The 25,027-nt window shown below is 38.4% G+C and overlaps 1 protein-coding gene across 1 annotated transcript; it reads right to left on the reverse strand.

The window, feature by feature from the left end:
- Positions 1-3,044: 3,044 nt before the first annotated feature.
- On the reverse strand, positions 3,045-3,758 carry LOC137989506 (uncharacterized). The gene has a single exon (XM_068835311.1). It carries the CDS (start codon positions 3,756-3,758, stop codon positions 3,045-3,047), a length of 714 nt encoding a protein of 237 aa, XP_068691412.1.
- Positions 3,759-25,027: the final 21,269 nt, after the last annotated feature.

Consider the following 25,027-nt stretch of genomic DNA (forward strand, 5'->3'; position numbering starts at 1 on the left):
CTCATAATAGAATTGAGAAGGAATTGTTTAATCAGATATGTTGTAACTGCAAGCAAAAAAAAAAAGGAAGCCTCCAAAGGGGCTCAAGAGGTGTTGTAGGAAGCTTTTCCATGGTCATTGATGGCATTAAAAATTCGTCTCAACCAAGCAAGTCTTAACGATTTGACCACGCATTCAAGATCAATCATTCTCAAACCTCCTTCCTCATATTCCTTTATTACTGACACTCTTTTTACTTTACCTGTACCTTTCCACAAGAATTTAAACAATAACTTATTAAGTGGCTTTATCAGTTCCTTAGGTGTCGGTAGCACTGAACAAGCGTAGACAAACTTAGGGATAAGAAAAGATTTCATTATTGTTACCTTTCCCTAAATCGATAAGCCTCTAGATGACCAGATATTTATTTATTTATTTTTTTAACTGAATCCAAACGCTCAATAAAATTCTTTTCTTTAAGCAGTTTCTGATTATATGTAAAATACACACCTAAAGCTTTTATTGGCTCATCAGGCCATTTAATACCAAAAGGTTTTTCTTTATGATTTCGCAATGAACCAATCCACATGCCTTCAGTTTTCGAACAATTAATCTTGAGCCCCGAGATAATTTCAAATGCATTTAATATTTCAAATAGCTTTACGGCCGAATCTGTGTCTGCAAGAACAGCCGTTGTGTAGTCAGTAAACTGTAAGAGCTTTGTTTCCTCGTTTCCAATTTTAATTCCTTTGATCGCTTCATTTTGTCGAATGGCAATTGTTAAAATTTCCACCACAATTGTGAAAAGATAAGGAGAGGGCGGGTCACCCTGCTCCAAGACTTGCTCAGTGGGTGTAGGAAGGATGAGCGACAGGGGTGGTAATTCTTTTATCTCCTCCATTTCTTTGAGAATGGCCACAGCGTTGTTTCCTCCACTTGTTTGTGTGCCTTCTGTCTTCTTGGTGGGAGGTTTAGATGGCCGAGTGCGTTTTGGAATCGGTACTACTTGCTCTTTCTTGTCAGACATAATGTGGTTTCATGATTAACAGTGAGCAAAAATTGCGCTTTTGCTTTGCTCCTCTGAAATCTCTCATTTACTCTTCAACTCCATAACAGGACAGAGCTCTCTCTAAGCCAGAATATTCACCGATAAAACAATATACACACACTATCTCGTTAGCAGAGCCCCGTTACCCTTGTCCAGCGGAACGGACGCTGAAGGCTCTGGAATAATCCAAAACCGGAACTAGAAAACTCTGATTCCGGCTAAATAACTGCGCGTGCTTGAGGGGAGAACGTTTTAAAGCAACAAGAACACTGGAGTTCACTTTTCACTCGCAAGACAGTACACGTGAGTATAACCACATCTAATACACTCGAAACCCTTCAACTGCAGAGAATCAAAAGTAACGAGAGACATATTTTTTAATCAAAACAGATTTCAGTAACTGGTGTGTCACGCAAGTGACAATTGCAGTATTTTCAAAAACAAAAACGTTACCAAACTCGTAAGTTGTAAAAATATTTATTTCTTGATCAACCTCGTATAGATAAAAATCCAGAAGAAATCACGATTTTTGAGTTTAGAATTTGAAAATGCAAGGAAATGAAACCATGTTTTAACAGCCAGTTTACTATGGCCTTTTTAGATTCGACTAGTGACCTAATGACTCTGGGAAGGAGATTATCTTATGCGCCACACACTCGTTACACGAGCGTGTGCTCAAACACTTCCGAAAATATTTTTCCCGCCAAAAATTTGCACTTGTTCTTGAGCTAGGGTTGTGTTGAAACTTGCCACATTTTTTTTTCATATTTATGCATGACCCCTTTTTTGACGTTGTCATTGACGAAAGAACCCTCGTGTACGTACGTGACGTGTATCTCATTAGCCCAGCCCTAATTTATGCAACGTGAAAACGAGGTCTTGGATCTAAATTATCCCACACAACTACTGCTGTTATTTTGCTTTTTTTTTCTTTTTTTTTGAAAAATTCGTTCTCAATTTATGATCCCAGCAAAACATTTTTGCCTTAGTGGGGAGAACATTTCCCTCTGCATTTTGAGAGAAGAGCAGGGCGGAGCAGTCTCACAAGCTTTATTATTTTATTTATTTATTTATTTTTTGAGAGGGCATTTATGTTATACGGCCCTATTGCAGTTTACGGACGATTGAAGAGAAGCATTGGGTAAGAGAGGAACAGTTTCGGCAGTGGCACCAGATGTATAAGGTCTTGGGATTTCCCTTGCAGTTGATCCACTTATACGTTATCGTTCATAAACAACGAATCAAAATGAAAGAAAAAAGGAAGAAAAATAAAACTGTCGCATATCTTATTCTTTTTCTCCCTTTTTTCATGCCATTTTATCCTTTACTTGGACTTTGCCATTACAAAAAGTTGGTAAGTAGCCGTTCTTTTGCTTTTTTTTTTTTTTTTTTCTTTTTTCATACATATGTTGTTAATTTATAAATGCAACAAAACTTTCGGCCCTTAGTGGACAAAACATTTTTTTCCTGTATATAAAAGGAGCCTGACTACAGAGTGTAGCAGTCGTCAAAGTTCTTTAAGGTCTCGCTATAGGTAAAATTGGGAGACTCGCTCAATTTGTTTTATTTTCTTTTATTATTTTTTTTGTTTTTGTTTTCCCATCTCTTGAATCGATTGGCTGTAAAGTATATTTTCGCAAAACAAATATCTGATTAATTAAATTTTAAAACCGCTAAAATTCCTTTTCTTTGTTTCCCGCAATAATCTGTGCGCTAAAAATGATTGAGGTATCATGTCTGTTGTGTTCTTCATCTCACAATTATTTTACAAACACAGTTTAATTTAAACGGAAAACATCCAACATTCAACATCCAACCTTTTACATAGAGCAAAAAGCAATATATTTACATATTCTTAAATCCTAAAGGAATACCGGGGTAACAATGTATTTAAGGTCCTATTCTATCGAACAAAGCATCAAAGTTGTACACAATTGTACACAAAGCTCAGTATACACAATACTGAATCAGTTCCACAACACCTTCCCCCTAGCCTAGAACGTTCTACTATAGGCGATTATGTAAATTTAGGTTTCTTCGTGCATCTAGACCTTCGCGGCCTATCCGGGCCATACTCGTTACCAGTTGGCATCCTGGGGTTTCGACGTTTCCTTTTGGCGGATGTCTCCGCATTGCTTGACCTTTTGTCTTTCATCTGTGGAGAAGCTTTCTCCGCTCCACCATTTGAATGGTCTCCGCTTTTAACTGATGGGGTTGGGGTTTCACCTGGCCCCACGTCCTCTGCTGAGACGTATGTTGGACGTAGCTGCTCAACATGCCTCCGCCATCTTGGTCCCTTTGGGTAGACCCTGACACATACAGAACGAGCTCCACGCACTTTGTTGACCACAGCAGGTACCCATCTTGGGTGTTTGTCTTGACGTGGACCGCAATAGAGAGCATAGCAAGAGGTCCAAATTGGGTACTGTGGATCTAACGGGCCTGCTAGTGTTTGCGCAGCTTTTGCAGCTTGCTTGCTCTGACGCTCTTGAGCCTGGTGAGCAGGAGACGGAATAAGAACATCTATGGCCCTCTTTATTTGACGACCATTCCAAAGCTCACTAGGAGAATAGCCACAAAGTAACGGTTTTCTCCGGTACAGCATGAGGAAACGCTGAAGAGAGACTCTGGGGGGGGTGTTTCCGACTTTGAACGTCTGGATCTGCCTTTCTGCTGCTCCGGGTGATAGGGGGCTCCTGTCAGATCTACAATCCCTCTTGACTTGCACCATTCCTGAAATTCCTCCGAAGTGAAAGTCGTTGCATTATCCGATACCAGGGTATGCGGATAGCCGAAATGTGCAAAGTCCTCCTCCAGCAGGTCGATGGTAGCTTTGGAAGACGTAGAACTGGTTTGATGAATGCATGGGTAATTGGAATACGGATCCGTAAGTACGAACCAATTAGAACCTAGGAAATTGATAGCGTGGTCAACGTGCACTAGGCTCCAAGGTTTCTCTGGAAACATCCAAGGATGGACAGGAGATTCTGGAGCTTTGTTCTGATGTTCAGCACAAGGTTGACATGCCCGACTGACTTCCACAATGCAGGAATCTATCCCCGGCCAGTAAACTGCCGTTCTTGCTAAGTGTTTCATACGCTGCATGCCGAAATGACCTAGGTGCAGAATCTCTAACACTCTTGGTTGCAGTCTGGCTGGTATCACCACACGAGCTCCGTAGAAAGACACCCGTTGGACACTGATAGGGAATCGCGAATCTTCTTGAATGCCTCTACTGTGTAAGCTGTGACCCCAGTGCCATTACTTTCCTCGCGAACCTTTCCTAAAGGCCAACCCTCTCGAGTATAGCGTACTACAGTCGCCGACACCCGGTTCTTTTCTGTTTCTTTCGGAAGCACTGTTGGGTCTCCTGGATTAAGCTGCAAACCAATCGTCTTGATGGAACAAATGCAATCTGTATCCGCCTTGCTTTCCTCTCCATTGAAACAAGAGTCGGGGCCAGCTGACAAACGACTTAGTGCATCTGCATTTCCATGATCAGAAATCTTCCTGTACTCTACTGTGTACTCGTACTGACTTAACATCAAAGCCCATCTTGCCAGACGATTAGCAGCTAATTGAGGAGTTGCCTTTGTCGGACCAAACAGCGAGAGCAAAGGTTTGTGATCTGTCACAAGAATAAACTTCCTTCCGTAGACAAAATGGTGGAACTTTCTCAGTGCAAAAACAATTGATAATGCTTCTTTCTGCATCTGGCTATAGTTTCGTTGCGTTTGGGAAAGAGTCTTTCAAGCGTTGGCAACTGGACGCTCTGAGCCATCTTCGTAACGATGGAAAAGTACAGCTCCGATTCCAACATTTGAAGCATCACAGGCTATTCCTATGGGTAGGAATGGGTCATAGTGTGCAAGTACAGTGTCTTCACACAACAGAGATTTTACCGTGTCGAATGCTGCTTGCTCCTCTGCACCCCAAATCCACCGAGAATTTTTCTTAGTCAGCTGGTACAGGGGTTCCAAATGTGTGGACAGATTGGGCAGGAACTTGCTGTAGCATGAATTGGACTGAACCAAGGAATGAGCGTAGACTGGAAACAGTCGTAGGCGCAAAGGAGCAAGGATGGCACTGTCGGTTAGTGCGCGGCCTTGGTGCAAGAGTTCCTGAATTCGATTCCCGGATCTCGCATCCTTGTTTCGACTTCTTTCCTTTCCGTGTAGCTAAGTAGCTTTAAATACCCGTAAAACGGAGCACTGATGGATAGGGGGAAGTAAAATGAGCGCACCGTCGACATCAGGTTTGTCAGTTGAATTACTGTTACGAGTTACTGACGTTAAATATGGTTACTTTACTTTACTTGACTTTACTTTAGGCTTCTTCTGAACAGCATCAACCTTGGGACTCTTAGCAACTCCTCGGCTTGACAACAGATGTCCCAGGTACTCGACATAGGGCTGAGCAAATAAGCATTTCTCAAGGCGACAACGGAGTCCCTTGTCACTCAGGCGTTGTAGTAGCCTCTTTAAATTGTCGAGGTGCTCTTGCGCCCTTGATCTGCTGACCAGTATGTCATCCAGGTAAATTGCAACGCCGGGAGATCGCTTGTAAGCTGATCCATAATTTCCTGAAAATATCCCGGGGCAGAGGTAATCCCAAAGGGTAAACGCATTTGGAGAAGAACACCTTGATGATTGCTTAACGCTAGTCTCTTCTGTGATTCAGGACCAAGTATAATCTGGTTGTACGCATCTGCTAAATCAATCTTCGTAAAACCATATCATCCTGAAAGCTTCTGCATCAGTTTTTCTGGCATAGGTATTGGATGACGATGCGCTTCCAAATGAGCATTAACAGTCGCAGAATAATCTCCAGAAACCCGCAGTTTGGCCTTGGCTTGTCCTGGAAGCAAAGGTACGCGGATGAGTACTACACGAGTGCCATACTCATTAAATTGGGTTTTTCGCCAAACACCGCGTTTGATTCCTGCTTCGTATGCTTGAACTAAGTCTTCCTGAAGTGCAAATGGAACCGTTCTAAGTTTGCAGAACATGGGCTTCGCTTCGGCTTTGCACTTCACCTCTAACCCAAAGTCTTTAAGTTTTCCCAGCTCATGCTTGAAGACATCAGGAAATTATTTATGCGACATTCATTTTGTAACTTCCTATCAGGTTCTAAATCTTCAAACACAGCACGACAAGCGGTAGACGAGCCAAGAATATTCTTTTGCATTAGGTTATCCACTGATATTCCAAGCTGCTTAATGGCACCACGCCCTAGCAGGTTGAGTTCGGGTAATTCCGTCACATTAAATCCTAAAGACTGTTGGCTATCCTCGGTTTCCGCTTGCACGGTAACGGTTCCTAAAACTGGTAACTCGTGTTGTCTAGCCGACTCAAAGTGTTGGTAAGGTTCCTGTAGTTCGGGTTTCCCCAATGCACTCCAAGCATTTTTGCCAAGGAAGTTGTCTCCTGCTCCTGTGCCCACTTCGAATTTTACCGTGTGTTGCCTTTCCAACTTAAGCGGTAAATGAAGTTCAGAAACTTGAATCTTGTTAACTGCCGTTGGCTTTAAGATAGTGAAGATCTTTTGGGTTTTCCTCTTCTCACCCCTCAAAATGTTGCTGTGTCGCTTTTTCTTTAAACAGGCAACCTCCAGGTTTCCTATCTTACTACAATAATCGCAGGTAGCGCGCTTAAATCGACATTCCTTTGGATTGTGCCCAGGCTTGCCACATCTTATGCATGTGGCCGGGGATCACTGGGATTCAGACGAGGCAGACTTCCCTTTCCGGTTTGGCTGAATCTTGTTGACGTCTTGCTTTAGGTGTGGCCCATGAACAGTTTCTTCCTTGGCAACCTTTGCGGCGTCTTCCGTTTCGATCGCTATTTCTGTAGCTCTTGCGAAAGTGAGTTCATCATCCTTGACTTTAAAAAGAGCCTTTAGCACAGCCTCGTTATTGAGAGAACAAATAAACCTAGTTCGCAAAGCCTCGTCCAATGGATCTTGAATCGATGGAAAATCGCAAGTTACTGCGTCCTGACGAATGCGTGCTACAAGTTCCTGGATTGTTTCACCCGGTTTCCTGTCCATGTAACGTTCACGAACAATAAAACGCTTTGGCTGAAATTGTTCAGTCATGAATTCCGAAATCTCCTTGATGTTAAGCTAATTGACATCCTTTGGTGGAGTTTGTTGGCCAGCGAGGTTAGTAAGAAGTTTATATGTAACCGGTGTCTGGTTGGTCAAAAACACAGATGCCGTCTTTTCGCTCGGAACCGAATGTGCCTCGGCAAATGTATTGAACCACGCCCAGTAATCCGTCCATAATTCACACGCTTACTTGAAAGCAGAGAAACTTGGTAAGGCGACCGTAAACGACTTAGTTGTTTCTTTTCCCTTAGATTTCTGGGCTAGAGTCAAGAGAACTTGGATTTGTTCCTGATGTCGCTTTTCCTGAGCTTGCACCATGAATTGTTGTTGTTGAATTTGCTGTTGAAGTGGTTGCAGCAATTCATCCGTCGCCATATCAAAAGTTTCGAATATGCTGTGATGGGCTGTAGAAAAAAAGTTTAAAACTCGACAGTAACGAAGTCCTGTTCAAACAATATCGACAGTTGAATTGATCCCATCCTCGTCGCCAAAAATCTGTTGTGTTTTTCACCTCACAATGATTTTACAAACACAGTTTAATTTAAACGGAAAACATCCAACATTCAACATCCAACCCTTTACATAGAGCAAAAAGCAATATATATACATATTCTTAAATCCTAAAGAAATACTGGGGTAACAATGTTATTAAGGTCCTATTCAATCGAACAAAGCGTCAAAGTTGTACACAATTGTACACAACGATCAGTATACACAATACTGAGTCAGTTCCACAACAATGTCAAACACACGTGAAAGGATTGGGTGTCAATTGACAGCCTTCGCGCGCCATCTGCTACCTTAGCACGTGCCCAAACGCTGATTGGCTCAGCATAATTGTCTTTCAAGTAGGGGGCGGAGTTATTCAACAGACCGTGAACTGCACACAAAATCTTCAAGCTCGATTTTCTAGAGATTTACTTTGACGCCAAAATCACAACTTCTCAAACCTCCTGTCCGACAGGTTTTAAGATATCGCTTCCAAATTTTCAGTTCTAATAAATCATTGTACTACACCAAATACCGTGTGAGGAATTTTTTGTTTTTCTTTGGAGACTAATTTTTTGGCACTTTTTCTGCCCAAATTAAGTATGAGATGAGAGTTTCGACTTTGGTGCGTGATATTTCCTTTAGTTCTTGACATACCAAAAATTCTTCACATGACTTTTTTGGGTTGCACGTCACGCAATTGAAAACGTAAGTCGCTCACTCTTTCAGAAGTTGAGTCAAGAAATGGATGTGTCATAGAAGAGGAATAAAGAAACAAAGGGTCCAAGTCTCAGGGCTGTGCGATATTCCGTGCTTGAGTTATTCGGCGAAATTTATCGCTCAAATTTGTAGAGTTTTGTATGGAGGCGCCATGTTGGTGTACTGCTGAAGTACACCAACATGGACGGAAACCTGTAAAAACATCTGGTATTTAGTTCGGCTGTCTGTAACGCTTTCTGCTGTATAATGAGCAAGCAAACATTCGTATAGACACGTCTCCTAGTATTTTGGCTGTTTAGGCCACCAAAACAAGACGGAAATCGATGTTTCTTTTTATGCAACTGACATGTTTTTCGAAAGCCGTCAACATGTCACGCACTGTGAAACTCTGAAATTCAAACTGCTCTATTTTCGAAAGGAAGCACGGTGCCCAGCTGAAAATATGCAAACAGATATATTTTAAAAACCTCTTGTAGCTGATCAAGATGGAAACTCAAAAAGGCTCTTTAGTGTTTTGTGACGTCACGTGCAACCCAATAATTAGAGTGCATTCATCTGTGACTAAAAATGCAACAAAGTGCGTTTATTTTTGCAATAAAGTGAAGGTGCAGGAACTTCTTTAGCAGACTTAGTCGTTCTGAGTTTGAGGCCTCAAAACCAAAAGGCAACATCAATACAACACGTTTATTCAAATAATTCAATGTATGGGCTTTATATAATGATATGCAGTTTGTCCCTGTACGAAAAATAGCGGCGCAATAATTTCATTTTTTACGCGGACACCTCATTTTCCTTTACCAAGACCTTAAGAAGCATATATAATGTGCTGCCCAATTATACTTTACTGAAAATTGTAAAAGACTTGGACAAGAGGGAAAAAGGTTCTGCGGTGTCACAGGATCTGGGAAAGGCATTCGACACTATCTGACTCCACCTTCTTTTACAAAAGCAAAAAGCATATAAGGTCTTAAGATCTCTCTTCGAAGTTAACCCCGTAAACGTTTATTGGTAATTAAAAAACGAATCAAAATAAAATAAAAATAAGAAAGAAAAACAAAACTATCGTCATGCATATACGCACTATTAAAGATACACATTACTTATCTTATTATTTATTGTGTTCTTTTTCCATGTCATTTTCTTCTTTACTTGGACTTTACCATTACAAAAAGTTGGTAAGTAGCCGATATTTTCCTTTTTTTTTTTTCACACTTGTTGTTAATTTTCAAATGCAGCAAAATGTTTAGCCTTACACACTAAAAGTTAAAGTGTAAGACTACACTTAAAAATGGTGTAAAATTGTTGCCAGCCCCGCAAGCCGTTTTTTTGTGTGTATTATTACACCAACTTCTAAAGTGTAGTTTAACTCTCAAAAGGACGGTAAATTTATACGCAAAGTAGTGTAAAATGTGTGTAATACAACTTTGCACTTGTAAAATTACACATGTAGCAAGGGTAATAATATCAGAAAGGAAGGGTAAAATTACACTCTAAAATGGTGTACCATTGTTGCCAGCCCGGCAAGCCGTTTTTTTGTGTGTATTATTACACCAACTTCTAAGGTGTAGTTTAACTCTCAAAAGAATGGTATATTTAAACGCAAAGTAGTGTAAAATGTGTTATACAACTTTGCACTAGTAAAATTACACATGTAGCAAGGGTAATAATATCAGAAAGGAAGGGTAAAATTACTCCGTATGACGGTGTAGTGATCTACCCCATCTAAAAAACTTGAAATTACATGATAAAAAAGTATAATTCAATCCCAATATGAAGAGTAATTATGTTTATTTAACATCTATTTATCAATAAAATCATACGTGACAATGGGTAATATAAACTCAATCGTAATTACACTTGCTAACTTAAGAAAAAAAACGCACAACTCTAGATAACTAACAGCCTACAGTGTATATGAGTTCTTTAATAAGGGAATAACATGACTTTTTTCGGGAATATTGTTTATTTGCGCCCGCGTTGTGTCATTTGCGGCCCTCGCACGCAAATGACATTACAAGGGCGCAAATAAACAATATTCCCGAAAAAAGTCATGTTATTATCATTATTATCAATAAACAAGGCCAAATGATATCAAGAATGCGAGTTTTAATAATACAACCCACTACTGTAATAAGACTACACTTAAAAATGGTGTAAAATTGTTGCCACCCCCGCTATCCGTTTTTTTGTGTGTATTATTACACCAACTTCTAAAGTGTAGTTTAACTCTTAAAACAATGGAGTTCGCCCGCAATGAGGATAAATGGAGGAGAATCTTGCTTCAACCCAGGTAGCTCTTGTTCAGTAGGCACAACCTGCATATATAAAATGAAGTGGAAAAGAACAGATGTTGTAAACGTTATAAAAGGTGCAAGTTACATCGAACTGAATGAAGTGCGCCACCCGACAGTTCATGCAGATGGAAATTATACTACAAACACGTAGTACACTAAAACAACTAAAGTAACTGAATGGTTAGATCTACTTTACAACTTACATCAAACTGTATGAGGTGCGCCACCCGCCAGTTCAGATGGAAATTATACTACATAGTACACTATAACAACTAAATGAACTGCATGGTTAGATCTACTTTACAAGTTACATCAAACTGTATGAGGTGCACCACCCGCCAGTTCAGATGGAAATTATACTACATAGTACACTATAACAACTAAATTAACTGCATGGTTAGATCTACTTTACAAGTTACATCAAACTGTATGAGGTGCGCCACCCGCCAGTTCAGATGGAAATTATACTACATAGCACATTATAACAACTAAATTAACTGAATGGTTAGATCTACTTTACAAGTTACATCAAACTGTATGAGGTGCGCCACCCGCCAGTTCAGATAGAAAATTATACTACATAGTACACTATAACAACTAAATTAACTGCATGGTTAGATCTACTTTACAAGTTACATCAAACTGTATGAGGTGCACCACCCGCCAGTTCAGATGGAAACTATACTACATAGTACACTATAACAACTAAATTAACTGCATGGTTAGATCTACTTTACAAGTTACATCAAACTGTATGAGGTGCGCCACCCGCCAGTTCAGATGGAAATTATACTACATAGCACACTATAACAACTAAATTAACTGAATGGTTAGATCTACTTTACAGGTTACATCAAACTGTCACTGGACGAAAAAATGAATTTACTCGAGTTTGCAAATTGAGCAAATGTATGGCAAATTTAGGGCTCTAAGTTTGCTTTAAATTTGGTTTGACAGGTAAAGTCTGCGCAAACTTGGATATTTGTTTTATAGGAATTTGTGTGCAAATGTTAAGGAAATGTAACTGTATACTGCAAATTTGCTTGGCGTTTGCGTGGGATGCAAATCTTTATCGTTCCACAGATTTGCTCAAATTTGCCTCTCCGTAAAAGATAGCAGTTCGACCACAACCGCAAATGCAAGCAAACATGTCGAAAAACCAATAATTTGCGGTATTGTTTGAACTGATTTTCAAAGGATCCAAATACGTACATTTGCATTTACTTTACTCTGTTTTGCAATGGGAGCAAAAAGGAATGAATTGCCTGAATATGACTTCGTTGTAAATTTTCAAATTTCCTTCCTATAAATATTCATATTTGCCTGGGAGCAAATAATGGAGATTTACATCATCTTCGTTTTCTTGTCATAGGCAGTGTGCATATGATATTTGTTACACATTTTACTGCTGCGGTAAACTTTCAATTTTTACATAACCGTTATATTGTTAAACGAAAACTGCACTGGTATTCGGGAGCTGTTGAGTCTCATCAGCGGCAACCTCCTACAACAAAAACCAAACAATGGTGGGCCTTCGTACATAAATTGCCTCAAAGTCAACCTCGTTCCCAGGATCTTTACGGAGGGGCGACCAAAATACCGGCAAAGACCCTGGAAACGAGATTTTGTGACAATGGAATCAATCTCGTACCCAGAGTCCTCGGGCTTTTTGGCCAGCGGGTGAGCGCCCGGAGAGACTCTGGGATAATCGACTTCATTTTCCCAGAAAACGTGGGTTCCGGTCTTATGACGTATGGTTGAGTTTAAACGGAAGCAGAAAAGAGAAAACCGTTAACAGTAGAAATGGCGGGTTGAAAGTGTTCGAGAAACAAGAATTTTAGCCTTACACACAAAGAAACTGGAGAAATGATCATTGGCTTGCTGTAAGAGCAAGTGAAGATAAAACCTCTGACACTTTCGGTGAGTGTATTTTTGGTGTTTCAGCGTACATTCCATCGTTCAGAATGCAATGAGAATGCCATCGTGCAAGCAACACGATCGACAATTTTTTTGTGGAAACGACACAAATCTTCTCTTCTTCTACAATTTGATGTTTCCGTAATTCTGAATGGCTTCGACAAGACCTTATTCCACGGATTTCGCCTCAAAGAGACCAACGTAATGTTTCCCACGGTACTTTTGCAACAGCAACAGTAATCACTTTTTAGCAGCGTGAGAAAATTCCCGTGCGGTATAAGACATTGTTCAAACCTCGTCGTTATATTATTTTTGTGATTTATATATTTCTGAGGTAAAAAAAATCAAACAGCACTGAAACTAGTTTTAGATTTTGAATGTCCCTCCAAATTCTGGGGCTTCCGAATTACTTACCGTCTTCCTGTCGGACTGCCATTGCTACGCAATCGGCCAATTAAAAATATAGTTCAAATCGATTATCCCAGAGTCTCTCCGGGCGCTCACCCGCTGGCCAAAAAGCCCGAGGACTCTGGGTACGAGATTGCAATGGAATCGGTTATCGACGGTTTGAAATTCGCGCGGGCGATGTGTTCTTTCCTCTTTCAAATTTCCGTTGTTGGACAACTAAAGTTTACGGCGATTCCTTGACATTTATGTGGGTGAAATGGCAGTACGAAATCGAAATCGACGAAATCCGTAAGAAAGGGCTGCGACCATTCACACCATAACGTCGGGAACCAGCTATAGTATTACAGTAGTTCGCCACAAAGATACACGCCAAGTCTTATGAACGTTGAATGGTCAGTCTTTGGAATGTTCTATGCCTATTAATTTCAAGTCCACGATTTCCACTAATTGCAATACCACCAGAGAAACCTAGCGAGAGTAGACTTCGCTCGCTGCTTGACATAGAACCGTTGAATCTATACTCATACGTAAGCTTATTAAAGCTTTACTGGATTGTGATCAGGGAGTTGACGGTGTTCGAGCAAGAGATTCGGCCAACGCCAGCAGCATTGATCGATAAAGAATTCGTGGCAAAAATACAGGCCTTCTTCCAAAAGGAAACGGAGTTCAACGAACGTTTGGAACAAATACAAAGGGTGGCGGATCGAACAGCTAGATTCCAGAGCGCCGGCCGAATGGCAAAAGATTGCCGAAGGAGTTTTTGGTAGGTCACCTTAATACTGATACAAAGGAAAGTAAATGCCTTAAATTTTGTATAGAATAGCCTTGCTTTTTCATAACACGTTTGATTGCTGATTCATTGAGACTTGCATCATCCATCCCTCCCCCTGCAAGGACAGTTTTTACTTTTGCAGACCTACACATGCACTCCCTTAGTAATTTCACGTAATGTTATTAAGGCCACTTAAAACAATATCAATAATAAGGAAAGGGGAATGATATCACCGCATTCCTGTCACAGCCCATTATATCCGTCCCCTTATTTGCCACTTACAGTGCATGTATTTTTATACGCCTCATTCTTCAAACAACACTGCTAGTAGAACACAATAGTGGCCCGGGTATTCTACATGTATGGTTACTCCCTCACCACCATGTCGTAGGACAAGCAATGTGGTGTGCAGTGGCAAGGTTTGGTCGAATACCAGATTTCCTATGACATGGTATACCTTCACTGGTGTCCCATGTCCAAACAATGTCACATGTTTAGTATCATGAAGCCTTTTTATACCAAGCTATTCACCAAACCTTGCCACTGCACACCACATTGCTTGTGCAAGGATATACTGTATGTAAATATTTCATATGACATGGTATACAAAGATTTCTCACTTGTTACTTGTCACTTGTACATGTATTTTCGTGCGACATGGTCTACCTTCACTTGTGTCTCATGTCCAAACAATGTAACATGTTTAGTAACTGAAGCCTTTTATACCAAACTATAAAATATAATTGTAGCCAATCAGAATGCAGGGAAGACTGTGAAATAATAACTGTACATGCAGCTGTATTCCACCAAACCTTGCTACTGCACACCACATTGCTTTTGCAAGGATATAATTATGTAACTATTTCCTATGAGTTGGTATATAAAGCTTCCAACATTAAAAGTTAGTAGCCCAAGTCATTTTTTCAAGAGCCCAGAATTAATTAATTCCAGCGGGGATCATATTTACAAGAAAGTGGTGATGAATCAAGTGAGGCACACATTCAAGCTACTTGTTCAGAAATTTGGTCGCCTGCGCTCGCAAATAAGGCACCTCAGGCGACCGTTAGGCAGCAGCCTTGCAAAGCTTTGTCACATGGTATTTGTCACTTAAGTATTTTGTTTGCATGTACATGTACAGGTGTATGCAAGCCTTTACAAAAAAATCCAATTGTCTTTTGTGGTATTCCATGGTACAAAGAGACTACTCAAAAGCATTGCATAAAAATTACTAGAATTTCTCATGAAAGATTATAAACCTACCATACATGTACATGTACTGTAGAACTGGCTCTCTAAAATTTAAAACAAAAGTTTTGAGGAATAAAAATTCCTCAGGATGTACTTTTTTGTTGTTACTGTTTGAACTAGACAAAGTACGCATCACAGTTCTTCGTCTAGTTCATACAGTAACAATACAAAAAGGACATCCTGGGGAATTTTTATTTCTCATGCAGTTTTCTGCATGATTCCTCCACTGTTTTAATTGGATATGGTAAAACTCACAATATCATGCTTTTAGTACTTTATGGCCAGGAACCCAAGAAAAGAAGGGCAATTTATAGGTGATATACCAAAGTTGTTTTGAGTTGTAGCCCTCAAACACTAATTCCTTTAAAAAATCATGAAAAACTAAAAATCAATAATTATTATTGATTTAATCACATGCACAAAATGATCAATTTGGAAAGGTGGACACTTGTGGAATGCTGTCACAGGCTTCCAGATAAGTTTGCAATTCCTTTAGCTTCATTATTCAGTTTCATTTACACCAGAGGATTGCTTATGAATTGCAAAGTGTTGTGTTACATCATTCGTTGAAATGTACATGTAGCTATGCATTGATTGATTGATTGATTGACTGGGTGTGAATATTTTCTAGGGCCTACATGTACCTCAACCACAAGATGCAGTGCTGAAGGAAATTGTGCATTGAAATTTAATTGGAGGGAATTTCTTAAGATGCTAGAAGCAGACAGTCCTCTGATTGTGAATTGTGATGCAAATGTAGATTAATGTCTTTATGTCATTACTTGGGAGGGTAGAGGTTTTATTGTGATTCTGGATAGGCACCTTACGAAATTAATCTTATGACATTAACTGTTTGAAGTGAATTCTTTCAGACATCAGGTAATTATAGCAGAGTTGAATGCCTTCACAATGAACGGGTTAAACGCAAGCAAGAGATCTTCTGTGCAACAATCAGTGACTTCCTCTGTTACCGGTAACACAAGAACAGTTTCTCAATTTTTGACTACATTGTAAAATCAAGAAAGGTTTCACTATCCTGTCTGAGAAAATTGTCAGTCATCTTTCAATCGTAAACACATCAATCTTAAGCAGTAACATATATATGATGTAAATCTCCAATAGACATATCTGCACATGGCAGCAATGATTGAAAGATCAATGTAATATAAGTACAATCATCTGAACTGGCGGGTAGCACACCGCATACAGTTCGATGTACCTTGTAAAGTAGGTCTAACCATGGAGTTATTTAACAATTAGACCCATAGCCCACAAGGGCTATGGGTCAATAGCCCATGAGGCGAAGCCAAATGGGCTATTGACCCGTGGCCCTTGAGGGCGAAGGGTCTAATTGTTTTGGTTTAACCCAACTAGTCGGCCAGAAAAGGCAATAGCAAAGAAATATTTATTAGGGAATAAAACGAAAGAAAGTGTCAGGCTTTTTGCTACTCGAGGACTATTACTAATAGTCCTCTAGTAGAGTAGCCAGTCAAAATGCAGGATTTGCATTAGTCCACTAGTTGGGTGATACTAATTTGTTACAGTATACTAATCTGTAGTATTTTCCATCTGAACTGGCAGGTAGCACACCTCAAACAGTTAAATGTAACTTGTAAAGTAGGTCTAACAATGCAGTTAATTTGTTATAGTATACTAATTTGTAGTATTTTCCATCTGAACTGGTGGGTGGCACACCTCAAACAGTTCGATGTAACTTGTAAAGTACTTCTAACCATGCAGTTAATTTTTGTTATAGTGTACTAATTTGTAGTATTTTCCATCTGAACTGGCGGGTGGCACACCTCAAACAGTTAGATGTAACTTGTAAAGTAGGTCTAACCATGCCGTTAATTTTTGTTATAGTGTACTAATTTGTAGTATTTTCCATCTGAACTGGCGGGTGGCACACCTCATACAGTTCGATGTAACTTGTAAAGTAGGTCTAACCATGCAATTAATTTGTTATAGTATACTAATTTGTAGTATTTTCGATCTTAACTGGCGGGTGGCACACCTCAAACAGTTAGATGTAACTTGTAAAGTAGGGTAACCATGCAGTTAGTTTTTGTTATAGTATACTAATTTGTAGTATTTTCCATCTGAACTGGCGGGTAGCACACCTCATACAGTTCGATGTAACTTGTAAAGTACCGGTAGGTCTAACCATGCAGAAAATGGCCTCAGCGACGGGGAGCAATGAGAGGCAGCAGTACATTTTTAAGTTCGATTGAAATGTATAAATACTACAATCGTGGCCAGAGATGTTGAGATAATTTAGCAAAACTAACACTTTCGAACAAACAATAGAATTTTGTATTCAAATGAAAACATCTTTTTCATCTGTGGTCACCCCCTCTCCCCCAAACACTGTTGCAAAAGGCTTCTTGGATGTTTAGTTGTTTCCAACATTGAAAAAGGGGAAAGGAGAGGCTACCTTTCACGAGGGGAGAAAGCAGAATTTACACCAAAGAAAAAGGTTGGTAATTTTCATGTGTCTCAACAACTTCTGTCCATGATTGTAGGTACACGGTATAAAACCAAAGGTATTACTTATACCATGAGCAACTACTGTGCAATGACAAGTATATTATTGCAATTTGGAATACTTTTGAGTGGTGATTTCTTGAGCTGCCTTGTTTAAATCTGCTTATTTCTGACTTGGATGCTGAAAATTTCCATGATTTTCAAGTAATTTCACCTTTTTCGAACATTAATATACATATATTTTTTCCTTTAATGCCACTTTACTAGCTATCTAAATTAGTTGTTGTTAAAATGATGTTAACCCATTTGTTATATTTAAGAGAATTATAAACTGGTAGAAAGAATTAGCCCTTTCACTCCTAATAGAGGAGGAACTCCCCCAGAATTAAAATTCCTTTATGTAAAGTCCCAAGAAATAATACTAAGCAAGAGGTCTGCCAAAACGGGTTGCATTTGAATGGTAACGTTACACTAACAGGATTTCATCCTCAAATTTAACAGTTTGAGTGAAAAAATTGTCTTGTCACAATTAATTAAATTGGTCAAAGAGTGAAGGGGTTAAATAGGCGATTTCTGAGTTCCACAAACCTAAAAGGCTTCTTTTTGAAACAGGTTTGAGGCAACTCTGAAAAAGCCTATTCAAAATATGTTGGAGAATGAATATTTCTCTTATAGGTTATTAAAAGATCTGATTGGTGTATATATAGTATAATTATGTATATACAATTTGTAATTTGTTATTGTTTTACCCCCAGTTTTTAGTAGATAATTATGTTCACGGTAAATTTGCTTTATAGAATGAATTAAAAATCATTTGAACATAGAAAATGGTATGTCACTGGTTCTCTTTGATGTGTTTAAGTAGCAATCTTGTTTAAAACTTGGACTTTCATTATAAAATCATTTGCTATCGGGGCAAACATGCTCAATATTAAAAGTTTTATCACATTTTGCCGCCTCAAGTGAACTTGTTCAAAAGTTGGACTTTAATTTTATTTGCTATACCTAAGCAAACCCGGTAAATAGTAGGAGTTTTACACATTTTGCTGCCCAAGCAAACATGAGCAAACATGCTGAATAGTAAGAGTTCGATCAAATTTGCTGCCCCCAAGCAAACTTGTTCAAGACTTAGGTTTTGACCACATTTGCTGCCCCAAGCATAATTTCCCAAAATTTAGAGTTTGATCAAATTTGCCACCCAGGAACAATTGTTCAAAATAAGTGTTTGACAACATTTGCTGCGTGAGCAAACGAGTTTAATACTAAGAGTTTGTTCACATTTGCTATATAAAACAATCTGGTTCAATGTTAAACATTTGCCTGCAATTTCCAATATGTGCAAACATGATCAATAAAATAAGATTTTGATCACCTTTACTACCATAAGCAAACACTGTTCAACTTTAACATTTCGCTCACATTTCCAACCCTGCTTTAACTTGCTTAAAATAATGAGTTTACACGTTTTTACAACAGGAGCAAAAGGTGTGCGAAACAGCAAATTTGCGCGCTAATTTGCGTCATGTGTAAAGACAGTTCAAAGAAACACATTTTCATCCACATTTGATCAGTATGTAAATAACCCCCAAATTTGCACGCACACGTTACCTTTGCACACAGGAGCAAATCCTAAACAAATGTGGCATTTACCACCGTTGCTATGGGTGGCAAATATAGTGCAATATCAATCTTTGCTCTTCAGCAAATTTGAGCAAATTTCTGCAAATGTGGTATTTGCTACACTTTTGCTGTACTTTGGTTACCCTCGTAAATCCATTTTTTCGTCCAGTGTGTATGAGGTGCGCCACCCGCCAGTTCAGATATAAAATTATACTACATAGTACACTATAACAACTAAATTAACTGCATGGTTAGATCTACTTTACAAGTTACATCAAACTGTATGAGGTGCGCCACCCGCCAGTTCAGATGGAAATTATACTACATAGTACACTATAACAACTAAATGAACTGCATGGTTAGATCTACTTTACAAGTTACATCAAACTGTATGAGGTGCGCCACCCGCCAGTTCAGATGGAAATAATTATTATACTACATAGCACCCTTTAACAACTAAATTAACTGAATGGTTAGATCTACTTTACAAGTTACATCAAACTGTATGAGGTGCGCCACCCGCCAGTTCAGATGGAAATTATACTACATAGTACACTATAACAACTAAATTAACTGAACGGTTAGATCTACTTTACAAGTTACATCAAACTGTATGAGGTGCGCCCCCCGCCAGTTCAGATGGAAATTATACTACATAGTACAATATAACAACTAAATGAACTGCATGGTGAGATCTACTTTACTTTCAATGTCATAAAAGAAGCACACCACACGAAATGTAAATAGAGTAGGTCAAAAGAAGACCAACTCATTATAGAAACAAATACATAACAATCAAACTTTATCACCACGATGGAACACAACACGTAATCATCAAACCTCGTCACAGAATAACAAATCTTACCACATAGTGACAAAAACACACCACAAGAAAAAAAATTGAAGACCAAAAGAATAAAGATTACATAAGGAAGTTATAGCTTTCCATAATTCTTTCTTGTTCTCCATTGTATTCTACTACTTCCATTTCATCATTAACCCTAAAATAACCCAAATCCTGACCATCTTCATTGAATTAATGACATACCTGTAGGAAGTTCAGATTTGACTTAAACTTATAGGAAAAAAAAGGGTAAACTCCACTTAAACAATTCAAACAAAGGAAAAACTGTTGCCATAGCATTACGTTCATTATCAAATGGAGACCTTACACTAAAATCTTCAAGGGATATTTGTGCTGAATTGTAATCTAACCTTGCACAGCTCTGTTAATTTCTTTATTCTCAAATTCATTGCTTTCCTGAATCAAAGAGCCAATTTGAATAAAATCAGTCCAATTCCACTGAACAACACTTTGTATTTAGCGTGTGTGGTGACCGACTGGGAAAAAAACCGATTGGAAAACGAAACCGAACCGGAACAAACGAACTAAGAATTGAACAATAATATTATTATTGCAAAAGTAGACAAAGTACACCAATTAAACCAATGGAATAATAGACAGAGATAAAGTTATCTGGGCTATAGGTTGGCCAGCTCTTCACAGCCTGGGTTCAGCAATGGGTTACTCATGAAGTTCTCTTCTATTTAGCGTTACACGAATGTTTTCACTTCGTGACACGTATGTCTTTCTCTAAACAAATCTCAGTAAAAAACAGCCGGCATTTTTGTAATATCACGCCCCTGGTGAGTCATGGGTAGTACCAGTCCTTTACACTTACCTGGCGCTGTTGTCGCGCGAGAAAATCAATTTTCCTTATAATCTTCAATTTTGGCCCAACATTACGAATTACGGAATAAGTTATGCTCCCAAATCACTACCCGTATAACTTTCCAAGAGGCCAAACAAAGACTTCTCCAGCAATTTCCATGCATGAAAGAAACATATATTTATATTAAATTTTAAGTCGGGAAGTTGCGGTCCCCTCGCCAAGGAACAAATACCAAAACATTATGTTTATGAAGTTAGGTAGATTTTACCTATTCTGCGCGCCGGCATATCATTTTCCGGGAGAAGTATTCTAACTGACCGTCGCCGGGACCCAAGGTCTTGATTTGGGTGACATAACGAGCTAACAGTGCCTTCCATTTGTGTCTCAAATCTAAGGAACGTCAAAACACTGCAACAATTCTTTCGTTTTCAACGTAACAGAAAACAGCTTGTACTTTTTTTTGTATTTTAATACATCGTCCTTTGGTGCGAATTGTAGTCTATCCAAAAACACTTCGATCGACTACAATACGCACCAAAGAACGATGAGAACATCATGACCCTCAAAACTTAACAATAGAAATAACGAACACAGTTTACTCACCACGAAAGGATTCAGCATATTTGTTGTACGGGGCGCCTAAACTGGTAAGCCATTCGCCTACTTCCTCCACTGTCCATAGTTTAACATCTGAGCATCCATGAGCAGCCATTGAATTTAAAATAACGCAAGAAACAGGACCTCCAAATATTCAAAATCCTTCTCCGAAGACTGGCCGAATGAAAAGGAATACAAAGAGGGTCATCAAGTTTCTTTATCGCTATTCAATAATGCATCTTGATTGGCGGAGAATTATGTCGCCTTTTTGACCGGAAATTTTTGTCAAAAGACGTAAATACCGAAGCCAATCACATGGCTCGAAGTGACATTTGTAACCGGAAACAAGCCTTTTGAATTTTACCATGCAGTTGACACCTATGCTTGTTACGAACCAGATTTTTAGGAGCTTAAAAAAACTACCAGTACTGGCTTACATTCGTAGTCGGCATTCGCGCGACCCAAATTTTCTTGTCATTTGTGGTAGGACTGGGTACAGCAAGACTTATAAACTCTTTTCAAGTTTTGAATCTCATTTTCCCCGCAACCATCCTGAACTTATTTAGGAAACGGACGAAGGAAAAGAGAACGAAATTCTTTCTCATGATGATTCGGATGATCCGGTACATTCGCCCAGTTCAGAGGGAGAAAGCGACTCAGAGAATGACACCAGAAATACATCTTCGAATGTCTTCGAAACGTTGATATATTCATACTTAAACTAGAGAGTGTGACAAATTGAGCCAGACTGCAATGAGAACTACGTACAAACAAATAAGCCCTGAGGACAGTTTGTTCGGCCCAGTATATCATATTTATGAATAGCTATTTGTAAGCCCACAACTGAATGAGTTAAAAAACCACTCTAACATGGTTTAGATTAATCGGCCTTTTACTATTAAATTTGGTGTAAAAGTACACTTCCAACTGCGTAATTTTATCCTTAATAATACGCATAAACTTTATCCTTTAAAAAGAGTAAAAATACCCTACATATAGAGTAATTTTAGAAGATTATTTTGGTGTAATAGTTTACAGAGTAACAAGATGTAAAAATACCCTACATATAGAGTAATTTTAGAAGATTTTTTTTGTGTAATAGTTTACACAGTAACAAGGTGTAATTTTACATTTTTGCGTTCGTAACATTACACTTTAATTTTTAGTGTGTATTGGTTAGAATTTTTTTTCGGCTGTATATAGAAGGAGCCTTACTACACAATGAAGCAGTCTTCAAAAATTTTAAAGGACATTTATATTGTGCGGCCTAACTCCACCTTACTAAAAATTGGAGAAGCCTTGGACAAGAGAGTAAATGGTTCTGCGGTGTCACAGGATCTGGGAAAGGCATTCGACACTATCTGCCTCCACCTTCTTTTACAAAAGCAAAAAGCATATAAGGTCTTAAGATGTCTCTTCGAAGTTAACCCCGTATACGTTTATTGGTAATTAAAAAACGAATCAAAATAAAATAAAAAAAAGAAAGAAAAACAAAACTATCGCCATGCATATACGCACCATTGATTAAAGAAACACATTAATTATCTTATTATTTATTGCGTTCTTTTTCCATGTCATTTTCTTCTTTACTTGGATTTTACCATAACAAAAAGTTCGTAAGTAGCCGTTATTTTCCTGCTTTTTTTAATTTTTATTTTACACTCTTTGTTAATTTTGAAATGCAGCAAAACGTTTAGCCTTAGTGGGCAGAATTGTTTCTCTTGTATATCGAAGGAGCCTGACTACAGAATGTAGCAGTCCTCAAAAATCTTAAAGGGCATTTATGCTGTGCGCCCTAATTATACTTTACTGAATATTGCAAAAGCTTTGGACAAGAGAGAAAAACGTTCTGCGGTGTCACAGGATCTGGGGAAGGCATTCGACAGTATCTGCCTCCACCTTCTTTTACAAAAGCAAAAAGCATATAAGGTCTTAGGATCTCTCTTAGACGTTATCCCCGTATACGTTTATTTGTAATTAAAAAACAAATCAAAATAAAATAAAAAGAAAGAAAAAACAAAACTGTCACTATGCATATATGCACTATTGATTAAAGGTACGTTTTGCTTATTATTATTTTGCTATTTTCTGCGGTGTAACAGGATCTGGGGAAGGCATTCGACACTATCTGCCTCCACCTTCCTTTACAAAAGCAAAAAGCATATAAGGTCTTAAGAGCTCTCTTCGAAGTTAACCCCGTATACGTTTATTGGTAATTAAAAAACGAATCAAAATAAAATAAAGAAAGAAAGAAAAACAAAACTATCGCCATGCATATACGCACTATTGATTAAAGATACACATTACTTATCTTATTATTTCTTGTGTTCTTTTTCCATGTCATTTTCTTCTTTACTTGGATTTTACCATAACAAAAAGTTCGTAAGTATCCGTTATTTTCCTGTTTTTTTTTTTTAATTTTATTTTACACTTTTTGTTAATTATCAAATGCAGCAAAACGTTTAGCCTTAGTGGGCAGAATTTTTTTTCCTGTATATTGAAGGAGCCTGACTACAGAATGTAGCAGTCCTCAAAAATCTTAAAGGGCATTTATGCTGTGCGCCCTAATTATACTTTACTGAATGTTGCAAAAGCTTTGGACAAGAGAGAAAAACGTTCTGCAATGTAACATGATCTGGGGAAGGCATTCGACACTATCTGCCTCCACCTTCTTTCACAAAAGCCAAAAGCATATATGGTATATAAGGTCTTAGGATCTCTCTTGGAATTTAACCCCGTATACGTTTACTGGTAAATACAAAACGATTCAAAATAAAATTAAAAAAAGAAAGAAAAACAAAACTATCGCCAAGCTTATTCGCAGTATTGACTTATCTTATTATTTATTTTATTCTTTTTCCATGTCATTTTTTTATTTACTTGGATTTTACCATAACAAAAAGGGGGTAAGTAACCGTTATTTTCCTTTTTTTTTTTTTTTTCACACTTGTTGTTAATTTTCAAATGCAGAAAAATGTTTAGCCTTATTAGGCAGAATTTTCTTTCTCTACATAGAAGGAGCCTAACTACACAATAAAGCAATCTTCAAATTTTTAAAGGACATTTATAGTACGCGGCCTAATTATACTTTACTGAAAATTGGAGAAGCCTTGGACAAGAGAGTAACAGGTTCTGCGGTGTCACAAGATCTAGGGAAGGCATTCGACACTATCTATGCTTATTCGCAGTATTGATTAAAGATACACATTACTTATCTTATTACTTATTGTGTTCTTTTTCCATGTCATTTTCTTGTTTACTTGGATTTTACCATAACAAAAAGAGAGTAAGTAACCGTTATTTTCCTGTTTTTTTTTTTTTTTTCACACTTGTTGTTAATTTTCAAATGCAGCAAAATGTTTAGCCTTATTGGTTAGAATTTTTTTTTCCGCTGTATATAGAAGGAGCCCGACTACAGAATGAAGCAGTCTTCAAAAATCTTAAAGGGCATTTATGCTGTGCACCCTAATTATACTTTACTGAATGTTGCAAAAGCTTTGGACAAGAGGGAAACACGTTCTGTGGTGTAACAAGATCTGGGGAAGGCATTCGACACTATCTGCCTCCACCTACTTTTACAATAGTCAAAAGTATATAAGGTCTCAAGATCTCTCTTGAAATTTAACCCCGTATACGTTTATTGGCAATTAAAAAACGAATCAAAATAAAA

This window comes from Montipora foliosa, unplaced genomic scaffold (assembly GCF_036669935.1).
Source record: "Montipora foliosa isolate CH-2021 unplaced genomic scaffold, ASM3666993v2 scaffold_462, whole genome shotgun sequence".
NCBI classification, from domain to species: domain Eukaryota; kingdom Metazoa; phylum Cnidaria; class Anthozoa; order Scleractinia; family Acroporidae; genus Montipora; species Montipora foliosa.